The sequence below is a fragment of the Ictalurus punctatus genome, chromosome 18 (assembly GCF_001660625.3).
Source record: "Ictalurus punctatus breed USDA103 chromosome 18, Coco_2.0, whole genome shotgun sequence".
Taxonomy (NCBI): domain Eukaryota; kingdom Metazoa; phylum Chordata; class Actinopteri; order Siluriformes; family Ictaluridae; genus Ictalurus; species Ictalurus punctatus.
The window spans coordinates 8,845,715-8,862,029 of NC_030433.2; the positions used below are offsets into that span (position 1 = coordinate 8,845,715).

The 16,315-nt window shown below is 37.1% G+C and overlaps 1 protein-coding gene across 2 annotated transcripts in view; it reads right to left on the bottom strand.

Annotated features, from left to right (window-relative positions):
- Nucleotides 1-5,968, bottom strand: part of LOC108278475 (gamma-aminobutyric acid receptor subunit beta-2) — an 83,678-nt gene extending 77,710 nt beyond the window's left edge. For both annotated transcript variants that reach the window (XM_017491876.3, XM_017491875.3), the window contains exons 1-3: nucleotides 5,777-5,968; nucleotides 5,550-5,641; nucleotides 5,031-5,098 (exon numbers count right to left, since the gene is read on the bottom strand). In XM_017491876.3, the coding sequence (XP_017347365.1) occupies nucleotides 5,031-5,098; nucleotides 5,550-5,641; nucleotides 5,777-5,862 (246 nt within the window). In that variant the 5' untranslated portion in view covers nucleotides 5,863-5,968. The remainder of the gene's footprint in view (nucleotides 1-5,030; nucleotides 5,099-5,549; nucleotides 5,642-5,776) is intronic.
- Between the last annotated feature and the right edge of the window lie 10,347 nt (nucleotides 5,969-16,315).

Here is a 16,315-nt window from a genome sequence, read left to right on the forward strand (position 1 = left end):
TCAACAACAATACCATGACTAATTACAATGATTAAAACATGATTATTAAGTAATTTGCTAATTCTAATTAAGAATTTATGGAAAAGTTTGCATTTATTTAATTGTTTGTTTGTTTGTTTATATAATAAATGGGATGTGGTTGTTTATTAGTCATTTGTGTTCAGCTCCTCAGTCCTGTCCAGCTCTGCGTCTCTTTATTTCCCCCCGTTAATCTCAGCTGTGTTCACTGATCCCTCGCTTGCAGTGTCAGGGTCGAGAGTGTGTTAGCCGCAGGGAGCTGTGTAACGTTAGCGTAGTGCAAAATAAATGTTTAATCCAGATGAGCGAGTACAAACACTGAGCTTTCAGTGCAGCGAGACACGGGCCTTGGCCTTGTAATAACATTATTTAAACTCTCTCTCTCTCTCTCTCTCTCTCTCTCTCACTAACACACACACACACACACATAGACACAAACACACACACGAGACCACACCTCCTTCACTGTGACTGACAGGTACAGAGGGCACACCTCCTTCACTGTGACTGACAGGTACAAAGGCCACGCCTCCTTCACTGTGACACACAGGCACAGAGGCCACACCTGCTTCACTATGACTGACAAGTACAGAGGCCACACCTCCTTCACTGTGACTGACAGGAACAGAGACCACACCTCCTTCACTGTGACTGACAGGAACAGAGACCACACCTCCTTCACTGTGACTGACAGGTACAAAGGTCACACCTCCTTCACTGTGACTGACAGGTACAAAGGTCACACCTCCTTCACTGTGACTGACAGGTACAGAGGGCACACCTCCTTCACTGTGACTGACAGGTACAAAGGCCACACCTCCTTCACTGTGACTGACAGGTACAGAGGCCACACCTCCTTCACTGTGACTGACAGGTACAGAGGGCACACCTCCTTCACTGTGACTGACAGGAACAGAGACCACACCTCCTTCACTGTGACTGACAGGAACAGAGACCACACCTCCTTCACTGTGACACACAGGAACAGAGACCACACCTCCTTCACTGTGACTGACAGGAACAGAGACCACACCTCCTTCACTGTGACTGACAGGTACAAAGGTCACACCTCCTTCACTGTGACTGACAGGTACAAAGGTCACACCTCCTTCACTGTGACTGACAGGTACAGAGGGCACACCTCCTTCACTGTGACTGACAGGTACAGAGGGCACACCTCCTTCACTGTGACTGACAGGTACAGAGGCCACACCTGCTTCACTATGACTGACAAGTACAGAGGCCACACCTCCTTCACTGTGACTGACAGGTACAAAGGCCACACCTGCTTCACTATGACTGACAAGTACAGAGGCCACACCTCCTTCACTGTGATTGACAGGTCACACCTCCTTAGGTGAAAGTTTGAAAATTAAGAGCTCTTAAGGGTTCCTTGGCTGTCCTTCAGAGAACCTTCAAAGGTTCTGTATATACAACAGATGTTTCAAGTAGAACCTTTTAGGAACCTTTTTAAGAACCTTTAATCATCTTGTGAGCCCTTAAAGAACCCAATTTTAAGAGTACAAAGTCATTTTTTAAATGGAATTTTTACCAGTCAATTAATAAAATTCTTGTAAATATTTGTTCAGAAATGTACATTTATGTAAATGAGGTTTCATTGAATTAAATATGCATACATTTGCATGATAAATAAATAAAGAAATCTCGTCTTTTTTGCTGTTATGAAGTTACAGTTCAAATTAGACACTTCTGAAAAAAATGACGTCTTTTACAGAACAGTTTATTGGGAAATACAGTTCCCCTGTTGTCAGAATATAATCCATGAATTATTAACATTTTGAGAAATTCTATATATATAACTGATCTAATAGCTTTTAGAAGATTTTTGATATTTGATTCTAAAAATAAAAAGTGATTTTACTTTTCCACTCTAGTGAGCGTGATTCTTAAAGCAAGATTTATAGAAAATAATTGGAATTAAATGTATTAAACTTGTGTTGTCGAATATCATCTTCTGTAAATTACAGGCTTGCTCTAAACTTTCACTCGCCAGTCGTCTGTAGCGCGAGCGTGATAGCGTCTAGACTTCATCCCGCTCCAGGCTACGTCCTCGTTAACGTCGTCCTGTAACACCAAAACCTAACACCACGAGCTGCTGCTGCTGCTGAGATGTAAACCCATGTATAACGCAGGAAAAAAACCTTTGTAAAGATATATGACGTGACACAATTGTGCAAAGTGGGAGGAGCTTAAAGTTTTCTTCTAAGGTCCTCGGTTTCAGTTAACGCAATCTTGAGTCGAAAAACTGTTGAAATAAATATCTATCTGTTGAGCTTTCAATGAGAGGTTCTTTTTTTATTATTATATTTTTATTTACTGAGTTCTGGGTAAAAAAATTAACAAAAAATTATTTTGCAATCAAAGAAAAAACAAGTGTTTGGTTTTTTTTGAAAAAACAAACACGCAAAAAACAACAAGAGTCGTCGCTTTCTAACGATAAAATATCACACAGCAATGAAACACACACAGGAACACAACTGCTTCACATTCAACCTTCAGTAATGCTAACTGAACCTTACCCACTGTCTTAACCACACACACACACACACACACACACACACACACACACACACACACACACACACACACACACAGCTCTAACATACCCCCCTCACACACACACACACACACAGCTCTAACATACCACCCTCACACACACACACACACACACACACACACACACACACACAGCTCTAACATACCCCCCTCACACACACACACACACACACACACACGCACACACACAGCTCTAACATACCCCCCTCACACACACACACACACACAGCTCTAACATACCCCCCTCACACACACACACACACACACACACACACAGCTCTAACATACCCCCCTCACACACACACACAGCTCTAACACACCCACACCCACACACACACACAGCTCTAACACACCAACACAGACACACACAGCTCTAACAGCCCCCCCCCCACACACACACACACACAGCTCTAACACCCCCACACACACACACACACACACACACACAGCTCTAACACCCCCCCCACACACACACACACAGCTCTAACACCCCCCTCACACACACACACACAGCTCTAACACCCCCCACACACACACACAAATCTAACACACCCACATACACACACACACACAGCTCTAACACACACACAGCTCCAACACCCCCCCCACACACACACACAGCTCTAACACACACCCCTCACACACAGCTCTAACACCTGCCCCCCACACACACTGCTCTAACACCCCCCCACACACACACACACACAGCCCTAACACACCCACACACACAGCTCTAACACACCCACACACACACACCCACACACACAGCTCTAACACACCCACACACACAGCTCTAACACACCAATACAGACACAGACACACACACACACACAGACAGCTCTAACCCCCCCCCCCCACACACACACACACACACACAGTTCTAACACCCCCCCCACACACACACACATACACAGCTGTAATACACCCACACACATATGCACACACACACACACACACAGCTATAACACACACACACACACACACACACACACACACACACACACACCCAGACATCATCACTAGGGGGTGCTCTTGCATACAGATAAAACACACTCCGGTCTCTCCTTCCGTCATCAGATCCTAATAAACACTTTCACAGCAGCTGACATTACTCATCGGCCTCGTCTCATTATCTCTGAAGATTTTAGTGCACTTAAGTTCCAAAGAGCGTTCACACACTGTAATAAAGTTCCGGGTACACCTGAGGAAGGGAGACAGGTTCAGCGGAGGAATCGGGACACAGCTGCCTTCAGGTCCATACTAAAGGGCCATAATCTTATTCACTTGGTAAAGGGCACCACTGATCAAATGTGACAAAGCCGACTTCACCTTAAAGCCTGGTTTATTCTGAGTACTAACAGAATTAAACAACTATATCAGTACTGAATTAACATCTACCGTGTAGAATTAACATCCAACTAATTGGATTGGCACTATTCACGATATTTCATTTTAATTCAACACTATAGTTGTTAATCCATGGGTATGATGGGTGCTTAATTCAGGATGATCGGTGCTAATTAAACCCAGTAGGTGTTAATCCAACACATCAAAGGTTACTTCAGCACTATAGGTGTTTATTTCAACACTATGGGACTTCATTCAACACTGTAGAAGTCAATCCATCACACTTTAATGATGCATGGCTGTACATGATGAGTCATCCCACTGAAGGTTAATTTAATACTAACACTATACGTCCTACCTGAACACATTTAGGGTTAAACTGCAGGTGTTAACTGAACACATTAAAGGTCAACTCAAAACTGTAGGTGTTCATTTGACTCAACACATTCAAGGTTAATTTAGCACTGTAGGTGTTTAGTCCAACATTCTAGGTGTTAATCCTGTTAAGCCCCGCCTCGTTCACTGAGACTGACAGATACGTAGGCCACGCCTCCTTAGACTCAGAGCTTGAAGGTGAAATTAGAAGTGGTAGTGATGCGAATGATCATAAAGTTCCACTTTGGAACCCTTAAAGGTTCCTCATTTGTGCTTCCTGGGCAACTCTTAAAGGTTCTGTGTAGAACCCTAAAACACAGTGTGTACTGTTAGAATGCTTTCACAATAATTATTAACGCAATAAAAATTCATTTGAAACTAAGTTAATTCAGCACTGTAGGTGTTAACAGAGCACATTAAAGGTTATTTCAGAACTGTAGGTAGTTTAGTTGCGCTCAGTTGAACACTGCTTTCGTTACCTCGCTCTACCGTTGGAAAAAATTTCACCTTAAACATGCTGCATTCAACAAACAAATCCAAGTTTCGCTTTAAAGCGGCTTCGTTCCAAACTGACAGCGAGCTACATCTGTGCACACGTACATTTACGTGCCACGACACTGGACCTGTACTGTCACGGTGGAGGAGATTACAGTTTCATAAAATCATAAAACCCTTGGGTGTTAGTGAACGATTTAACACCGCAGGCTACTTACCATGTTGACTTCTGATACCATGTCTATGCTGGCGATATCGATGTTCATACCCACTCTCACTGGAGGACCTGGAATAATAATAATAATAATAAGTGGAAGAAGAACAATAAGGTCAGAAGCAAAACAACAACAAAAACATATCTCCAGTATTAGTTTTTAAAAAACCCAAATGATCACACAGTCACATGCATTTCACTTCATGGAATCAGACTGCACTTGAGTGCAAGCTCCATCAGTCTCCTTCTGCTCACAAATCATCACCAACACAATAACAGCAGCACTTGAACGCACCCGGGTGGGGACAGTTTATGAACCGTGATACTAGATGATCAGCGATTATCGATCCGAGTCTGATATCAGAGAGTCTGGTCAGTGTTGAGTTATTTAAAGACACACTACAGGTGCGCTCTGTGCTCTGCTCTGTCCGCACATGCACACTCTTCATCATGCTTTATAACCGCTCATTAACACAGCCACTCATTACAACCATTTAGATTAAAAATGTATCAAATATTTTACCTCCGAAATCGGGTCTGAGCCGGATGTCGTATCCTTTAAGCAGTCTGTCCACAGTTTCCTTCACCAGAGACATATTGCTCGGATCATTCACACTTTAACGGGAAGCAAGAACACTCTAATTAACGCTTATAATGAAGAATAACAGCCGAGTGTTTCTAAATTGTGTGTGTGTGTGTGTGTGTGTGTGTGTATGTGTGTGTGTGTGTGTGTGTGTAAAGGTGTCTTACCTTTGCGCCCAAACCGCAGCCACCATCACGAATAAAACACAAATCCGAACCCAGCTCCATTTTCTCCTCCTCCGAAAAATCGCCATGCTTTTTTAAATATGAAATTATGATTTTTTTTATTTTTATTTTCCAGCTTTGTATGAAGACAGAAGAGATGCAACTTCTTCTGCCCGGTGCGGTGAGAGCGTTGTGTTGCGCATGCGCAGTGGCTTCAAAGCCGCCGGAGGAAGAGAGCAGCGTTTAAAGGGGCAAGAAATACCGTGAGTATTAATAATAATAATAAGAAGAAGAAGAAGAAGAAGAAGAATAGTAATAACAATGGACCTTAATACACCATGTAATTTAATAAGAATTAATACACATTACTTTATTATTATTATTATTATTATTATTTTATCTTTCTTTGTACTCTTTTCTTTTATTGTTGATCTGTGAAGCACTTAGCAAACTTTGCAACATTTAAAATATACTTTTAAGTTGATAAAATTATTATTATTATTATTATTATTATTATTATTATTATTATTATTATTATTATTATTATACTCTAAATAGTGCTGGGCTATTCCATAACCCAGTTGGTGGGTTGAGCAGTTAGGTCATTTTGTTGGGTTATTTCATATTCTATTAACTTAACTACTGCATATCCTAATATAATTTATTGGAACAACTCAGCGACCTGGTAGATTTTATTTTCTGTTACAAACCCAACATTCGGGGACTGTTTTCTGCTGCAAGATCGCTTGTTAGAACACAAAGCTACTCAATGTCTCGTTCACGAACACCTTCAAAGAGTGACTTACTTCTGAGAGAAAATCAGTAAGTACCTTATTCCATTTTAAATTAAAGTTTTTCTCAATAACTAAACAGATCATTATTTTGCTATAATTAGTTACTTGTCTTCTAACTCTAACACATAAATTACTCCAGTTTGGTATCTAATGTCAGCTAGCATTAGCTAGTAAAATTAACTATTTAAACTCAGGCTAATGGGGCTAATTTTAGCACTTAAACAACAGAATTAGAATGCTCGCCAAGTGAGCTCTCACATACTCACTACCACAACTACCGAAGAGTATTGGAAGACAAGTGTAGCTAAGGTTATTGAATATTTTAGTGCAGGGAAATGTGGAAAGAAAATGAGCCATTTCTAAACTAAAATTAACCCAGTATATCAGTCAATGTAAACCAACTAGCCGGGTTAAATTAACCCAGTAAGATGAGTTGTTCATTTAACCCAGCTAGTTGTTTTACATGCCCAGCTGTATGTTTGAAAGATACTCAAATTGGGTTGTTTTTCACTTGCCATTTTTTGCAGAGTGATATGTTCTTTTAGATTAAAGTTTATTAATACATTATATTAATATTTTAGTATTGTCATTTTACAAACATGTTTTACAAGCATGTAAAAACATATTACGTGAAATTAAAGGCAACTTAAACAAATATAATAATTCTATGAGGTTTAATTTCTACGGTTCTAAGAGTCCTTAGTTACAAAGTTTGATAATTCAAAGTTCTAAGAGTTTGAAGTTCTGATGGTCTGTAATTAAAAGTCCTAAATTCTAACTTCCAGGGTTCCATATTAGAAAGTTCTAAGAGTTTCTAGTTGCGAGTAGTCATATTTCAACCTCCTAAGAGTATCAAGGTTCGAGGTTCTATAATTCAAAGTTGTAAATGGTCTAAGTTCCAGGGTTCCATGTTCTTGTAAAATTACAAATATTCATCAAGAAATTTAAGTGCCAAGGTTCCAAAGTTCCACATGAATTATAAGTTCAAGGGTTTTATTGTTCAACGTTCTAGGAGCTTTACTTCTAAGGTTCTATATTCTGATGTTCTAAGGATTGGTAGTTTGATATTATGGTTCCATATTTTACAGTTGTACATTTAATATTTATTAAGAATTAAGTGTCAAGGTTCCAAAGTTCACAGTTTTCTCAGTTCTTAGTTCCAAGGTGACAAATTAAAAGTTTTAAGAGTCCTAAATTCTCTGGTTCGGTTATTTTGAAGAATTTGATGTTCTGAGGTCTTCTGATTTCTTAAAGTCTTACATTCAGGATTTTGTGTATTAAAGTTTTGACTTTTCCTGGTTACAACTATTCATAATTATAAATGCGTATATATGAGTTCCAAGGTTTTATAGTTCAAAATTCTATTATTAAAATACTTTTAACTTCTGAGGTTCTTTAGCTTGGTGTTCTGATCTTCAAAATTTTGAGTCCTATGTGCCAGGGTTAAATATTTAAAGTTTTGAAAATTTTAGTAATGTTAAAATATGTAATAAGATATTCATATTCAATATAAAATAAAATATTCTTAAGCAATTTGTCAATAGTTCAAAATTTTTACTTCTACTACTACTACTACTACTACTACTTAATAATAATAATAATAATAATAATAATAATAATAATAATAATAATAATAATAATCATAGCTTAAACAATCATAGCAGACATCAAATGCTGATTCACTGAACATCACTGGTTCTCTCTCCTTTTTTGTATTCTCTGAGCAGTTCCGCTACTCCATTTTCAAATTTATCTGACTGGTCTTTGTTTTATCACCAGTAAAATTAAACCTATAAATGTATAGTGAATGCTAATATTGTCACTTGTAGGTGTGGCCTGTTCAGCTTTTTTAATTTTAAATTCATTTTAAGTTTATTTTAAGTATTTTAGAAGCAGTAATAGCTACATATATCTAGATTTTAAAGCTAACCCGATAAACACAAATTTAATAATGCACATGTCTGCATGGAAATCGAGTGTTTGAATTAGACGCTAATCGGTGGACAGGGTGATTAGCAAAGCAAGCTAACTGTATTAGCTATGCAAACTATCCAAAGGCACAAAAAAATCTTTGTTTATTTTTTATATTTCATTATTATTATTTATTAATTGTAGACCAGTGATTTTAAAAATGATAAATTATTCAACCTATCACAGGAAAACAACAGGCTATAGCTCGATGCCTCTTGGACTTGGAGATTTAGAGGCCTGTGGGCAACGAGTCGATCGACCCAGCGGTTCATTCGTCACTGCTCACTGTGAATAGACATATGAAAGGAAGTCATCATCCATTAGCAGATTGGTGTCTATAATGCTTAATATAGAAACCTTATATCAACTTTCCTGTTCAATAAAAATCAGATTAAACACAGGAGCTGATAAGATAAGGGAGAGCCTTTAGATTTAAACTATAGCATTACGTACATTTAGAGCAATGTTCACATTTAACTTAGCGGTTGCTATCACTGATCTCAGACTCACACTCAGCATAATCATTAGTCGTATCTCGATGTCGATTTATTATATATAAAAATAACTTTTTACTTCAGAGTTCTTCTAGTTTTATATTTGTTGCATCACTATATATTTTATGAGCAATTATTTATTTGTGTTAAATATTTAATTATGTAATCCCTTTTCCCTTACATTATCCATTTTTAAATGAATTAATTAGTCTTTTACAGACTGGAAGAGCTTTTCTTCTATTATTTGTCTCAATTCATCTCACCCTCAGCCCTGATCCATGTCCCAGCAGATGAAAAGCATCCCCACAACACAATGGTACCACCACCATGCTTCACACTGGGGATGGTGTTCTCAGTGTTGAGTTTTTCACAGACATATCACTTTAGCACTTTATGCCGAACCAAAAAGTTTCATTTTAGTCTCATCAGACCAGAGAAACTTTCTCCACATGTTTGCTGAGTCTTCAGCATGCCTTCTGGGAAAACTATATGGCTTTTTTCCTCCAGGCTATGTGGAGTTGTCCCGGGAACAGCTTCTTCCATCTGAGCTGTTCATCTCTCCAGCTCCTTCAGAGTTCTTCTTGTCCTTAATTCTTGGACTAACTGTTTGCTCGCTCACTGAATTTTGGTGGACGGTCTCTTCTAAGTAGAGTTGCGGTTGTGTTGTTTTCTTTCCATCCTTTAATAATAGATTTATTGTTTATTTTTTGTTTGTTTTTTAGAACCAAACCCTGATTAATATTTATCCAGAACTTTGTCCTGGACTTGTTTTGATCGCTCCTTGGTCTTCATGATGCTGTTTGGTTAGTTAATAAACTTTCAGGAAAATATCACTTCTGATTGTAATGGGTTGCAGCACAACTAATTTATGGGTTTTACACCAACAGGGTGTGAATACTTATGCACAATAAAATATGTTTTTTATTCTTAAATACTATTGCAAACTATATATTTTTGCTCCACTACAAAGGTATATGTTATTTTCTGACCTTACGGTCTATTCATGACATAAAATTCCAATTAATAAAAAAAATATTTAACAAGTAAAATAATATAACTAAATAAGTTAGTAAAATAATAAACAAATAAATAAACAATATATTTAAAAAATATATTCTATATATTTTTTTTTAAACATTGCTTATATAATTATAATGTAAATAATAATAGCACAGTGTGATGTAGGGAATGTTAATGAGGATGTGTTAGAAACAGTCTCAGCGTGCATAATATGCGATGAACAGATTTCAGGGATTTTCCGCCTGTTTGGTTATGATTACAGATCAGATTACTGTAACCGCTGGAATTTCCATAAACTTTATAGCGTCGGACTGTTGTTGTTTTTTCCTGGAAAAGAAATGGAAATAAAATGACTCTGTAATGACGTGTGTTTCTGGTGTGTTTGCATTTGTGTTGTAAGGCTGCATCAGCCACGAGGCCCTCACACTGTTTCTCTTCGTGCTTTGCCCGTTCACCGTCGCTTTCCTGGCAATCTGTATGCTTTTGGACGTAGATTTTGGCATCGATTAGGGTTTGGCAGCAAGGACGTGCCAGCACTGGCCGTGTGTTCGGCTTCATGGTGCAGATAAAAAAAAAAAAAACAGAAAAAGGAAGTTCGTTATCCAGAATTTACACTTCATTACTCGCCTCCTCCAGACCAGGAGAAGATAAACCTGCTGGCTTTTGGTGAAGATTAGAATGGAAAATTTTCCATACTGATGTGTTTCCATACGGAGAAATGTGGTTTATAATTATTACCGACAATCAGGTGAAATCAGTAAGAAAATAAAAAAATAAGAACCGTCTATGAGTTTCAGAACCCGAGAGCGAGTTCAGTTTTGTTTGGTTTAATCCAAAGTAAAAAATCTTCTAATGTAATTTCATTAAAAATGAGTAAGATATTGAATGAGTGTGTGTAGTGTGTTTGGATATTGTTCGATTTATTGTCTGAATGAGGTTGTAAGAAATTATACAAACACCAAACCCCGCCTATAACTCCGCCTCTTCCCCTGCCACTAACCCCGCCCCAACCCTAACCCTAACCTGCGCAAAACAAATCTTTCTACCCCAATTTCTGCTGTAGCCACGCCCACAATCATTATTCTTACCTCTTTTTTAATTGCTATTATTTGCATAAGAAACTAAAAAAAGTTAGCATTAATTGAACTAGCGAGCTGGATAAATTATGGCTCTTAAGTTCTTAAGCAATACTGCATTCATTTTTTATCAACACTTTAAATGTTTAAAAAAATTGTAAAGATTCGAATGTAAATTTTTGTCTTTGAATGCGTGAAACATTTTATACGTTCATAACTTATTCGGAAAGTGAGATTAGTTTTGACAGCCATAACATACATGGATATTCATTAATCTACACTTTAATATGCTCCAGGTCACTTTGTATGTGTACCGTCACTAACCATAGTCCATCTGGTATGCTACAAAAGTATTGGCACCCATCTACACCATCTATCAGTGTAACATGAACATAACTGAGCAGCTATGGTTTCTTCGGTGCAGGTACGAGCGGATTTCTATAAATACATGTTAAAATTAGTATGAATTGATATATAATGTAAAAACAGAATGAATGAATTCAGCTGTGAAGTGTAACAACCCTAAATGCTGCACAAAACAAGCACAAAGCAAATGTGACAGTAAATGAAGGCATCCCAGGAGGAAAAAATCAGTAAATCAGTGACTGACACGATCGAGACGGAGCGATAAAGCGCAAAAGCAGAAAGGGAGATGTTTTATGAGACGTAAACTCCTGTACGTAAGGATTGTCTCTGACACGCTGAAACCTAATCAGTAAAACATAATGAAAAAACAAGGCAACACCAGGTGAACAACAACAGTCTGTTAAAACACTGAATAAAATGAACACGAAGGACAAAAACGTGTTCCTAAGCAAACTAATACACTTCTGTCATGTTATATTCATCAAACAGAACTCTGAAGCACTGCGTTCTGATTGCCCGAGAGCAGTAAAGACAATAATGTACTAACGGAGTCCATATTGATTAACAAGAACTTATTTCCACTGAGTTTTGGATTGTGATTGGTCATAAGGTGTTGATAATTTTCTATAACAATTCACAGGTTTATTTTTAATTAACTTGCTCGTTCTGATACGTTATCGTTTCTATAGCAACGGCTCATTCACAGGGAAAATTGTAGATGTGGTGAGGTTTTCGTAACGTAAGTGACAACAGGAACTAACTTGTTTCGCAGAACATTTAACGTAACTATATACAGATAAAAGGTTGGCGTTCTTTAATCAGTAAAACATTGTAATTGTTGGAAGTCGCTGTGGTGTAAGAGGAATAAAACACTCGGGGACGCGCTGTTAGAGGAAAGTAATCCGCTTCAGGATTGTAACAGTGATCGAATGGGTTCAATAATGACCATGTCACCCCGACTTCTCCAATATTTCTGTGTTCGCGTGCCTCGTTTGGTTCTGTGTGTGGCTTCATCGGGCCTCAGCCTCCATACGGAGTGAACAGAAAAACATTTGGCCGCAGCAGCATGGTGTCGGCCGTGTTAGCGCCCGTTTGGCACACCTTTATCCCGCGAGTTCGCATTCCGCTCGCCAAATCGGCTTGGGTTCCCTCCCAGTTCTCATTGATCTACGTCCGGCCTCCACTTCCTGCTCAGTTTCCTGAATCTGTGCCATTTAGGTCTAAAATCCTCTGGTGTGGTGGTTATATTTACCCCGAGCTCTGCGATTAACACCACTGCATGAGGAAGAGGCATAAAATATCCTTTTCTAGATAGGAAACAGTTTTTTTTCCAGAAAGTGATTGGAGTTTATTATTTAAACAATTTAAATTAAATTTATAACATATATAACATTCTATAATTTGATGTTTGTCCAAGGAATTATTGTGTTTCAGATAAAAGAGCATTAAAAGAGCATTCTGTAACGCTTTAGTCTTCGTAGTGCTTATAACAGTGTAATAAACAGTAAACTACGATGTACTAACTCGTGAATAAAGTGTTATAACATGGTACTAAATTATGAAATAATACTAATTATAACATGGTACTGATAATGTCTAAATTCCTTATTTTGAGAAAAATGTTTAATCTTTTATTTCAACAAAATTTGTATAGCTGAAATAAAACGATCTCTCAGAAGCTTTCCAAAGGGGCAAAAAAACAAAATAAAATAAAATAAAATAAGGTGGCAAAGTACACACTATAAAAATTAACTTAAGATCAACAATCAAACTAAAAGAAGAAATTAAATGAAGAAAAAACAAAAACAAAAAAGGGGGGTATAAAAAGAATAGAACAGATAAAAATAGAAAAGATAAAGAGTTTTGTTTGTATTTTGGAAAAAATGTTTAAATTTTAGCAGGTGATCCAGATTTAGTTTTAGTCTTTTGAGTAAAACAGTTTTAGCTGTTGTTGCTGTTAGTTTTAGTTTTATTTTTTAGCAATTTTAGTCTGCTAAGTCCCAACAGTTCTTTTCCACCAAAATGTTCTTTTTAAATTTGAATTCCTTCCTTCTTAAATAGAACAGCAGACTGTTTTAAAATGTAAATTTACACAAGGTGGATGGATGGATGGATTTAATAATGTTACTCCACTGAGCATGTTTATTACACTAAATACAATAAAATACCTAACACTTAACAAAATTCATTTCAGTCATTAGCTAGTATGCTAGGTCTAGCTATCTAGTATCATATTAGCATAACAAGATAAACTACAAACCACAGATTTTATTCCAGAGGAAAAAGGAAAAAATTCTTTTTTTACATACCTTGCAGAAAATTCTGCTGCATTTCATCAGATATTTTGAGCAGAAAAGTGAATTATTCCTTAGTTACTGTTTCATCAAAAAAAAAAGGAAAAAAAAAGAATAAGCATTTATACAGTGCATGTTTTAGCAGCGTTTTATGAGCAGGAAGCTAATTTAAGCATTTGATTTGTTTCTTCAAGTCCAAATCATCTCCTATTGCAGTTATATTTAACCAAATGTCTGAGTGTTTTGGCTTCAGGACATATTTTCTTGGAACTGCTCTCCTTTCAGATAAAATTCAGAACATAAGCTGGCTAAACAAACCCTGAGTGAGTGTTTTTGGCTTTGGGATTTAATGGAGAGATCACACTGCTCTCCTCATATCACTGTACTGTATTTACTCCCAGCTCAAGCTTTTGGCTTCAGTTCATCCCAAGAGTTTATTTCTTGGGTGTAATTATAATGAGTGCTTACGGGACGTCATAATGGCTGCAAATCAGCTTCAAACAGGATCAAATATACTTTCAGAATGAAGCAATAGAGAGGAAACGTCGTGGTTCCGCTTCACAGAGACGGATCCGTGGCCGATGGGCCACCGTTTGAAACCTCAGCGTCTTTTTTCTTCTCTTTCATGTCATGCCAAGCAATTATACAGTGATCTATGCTGGCTTGTGCATCGTATCCATTTGAGTTTTTATGAGTTTTATCGTCCTGTGAGGTTTTATTACGATAAAGATTCTGTTCACAGCAACAACTACAGCCAGATACAGAGCAGGCCAGATCCCTGGTTTACCTCAGGCCAGAGATGAAGTTACTACAGCACACGTTCTGCCAAAATATGCAAATTTTATCATCACAGCATGAAATTTTAAATAAAAGTTTCGCTGAAAACTTGAATGTTGTATTTCACTGAAAACTTGAATGTTGTATTGAACACCCAGAAAAGTTTTAATGGAAAAAGCAAAACCAGCTCACTGATCTGAAACTGTCTCGGCGGGTGTGGCCTAATATTCTAATGAGTGTACTGAGACTCCGCCTGTCAAGAAGGTAAACACAGCAGCACAGAATCAGGATTCAACCTCCATGTACGAACACTCGCTGGTTTAGCTTTCACACTAGGTTAACTTTTGATTTATATTAATAAAGTCAGCTATGACAATAGCCCCACCTCTAATTTCTGCCCCAAACCCCGTCCCTAATCCTAACTGCTATGTTTTGTAACTTCTATACGAATTGAGTTGCGCAATTTGATTAAAATGTGAAGGTTTCAGACCTTGATGTTGTAAATTTACTTATGTAAGTAAACATTAATGTCTATATAGCATACATGTTATATAACATACATAATGCCTTATAAAGCATAACATAAGCCTGTAGATTTGCGGTACGTAGTCCTGGTTACATAAAGCACGAGTATATGACTGTATATGTTATAACTTTATGTCATGCTTCATAATGCATTATAATATCTGCACAGGAACAAATAACATATAATACATGTTCATAATCAAACAAAGTAGGCACACATGTTATAATGCTCTATAACACAGCTTCTTGTACCTGCACTACCTGTGTTATAATGCATTATAACGTGTGCTTATAATAAACAGGTTTAAAAAGCATCATGAATGCAGGATTCATATGTACCTGGTTAGGTTAGGCCTTTTAAGGCATTATGCATGTTATATAAACAGATGTAGAATGAACTGACGGATGCATTCATATCATCTATTCATGCTTTGCAAAGTGTTATGAATGTATCTCTAAGCATTTATACAGGTTTATACCTAGCACTATAAAGCATTATATATGTTATGTAAGATGAAGATGCTATAAATGCATTTATAATGCCTTATGATTATATGTTTCATAAAGGTTTACAGTATGTCAGACCCTAGACAGCATTATGTATGCTATATAAACAAATTTATAAAGCATTATGATTGCATTCATGGGTCATCATTTATTCATGCTTTATATAATATTATCCATGCAACTCTATTACAGTTTGTAAAAGCTTTATGCCAACACTGTAAAGTATCATGTACGCTATATAAGATGTTATTAATAAATGTACAGTGGGGGAAATAAGTATTGGATACATCAACATTTTTTTCAGTAAATATATTTCCAATGAGGCTATTCGCATAAAATTTTCACCAGACATCAGTATTAACTCAAGAAATCCACAAATATAAAGAATTCACAACATTAAAGTCCATAAATACAGTTATGTGTAATAAAGTGGAATGACACAGGAAAAAAGTATTGAACACGCTAACTGAAATGTATTTAATACTTAGTGGAGAAGACTTTGTTTGTAATGACCGCTTCAAGACACTTCCTGTATGAAGAAATGAATGGGCTGCAGTATTCAGGTGTGATATTGGCCGATTCTTCTAAACATATTGTCTTTAAATCTTGTTAAATTGGATTCAAGTCAGGTGACTGACTGGGCCTTTCTAAATGTTCTATAATGCATCATGAATACACAATTCACAGGAAGTCATACCAAACCAAATCACATGAGGGT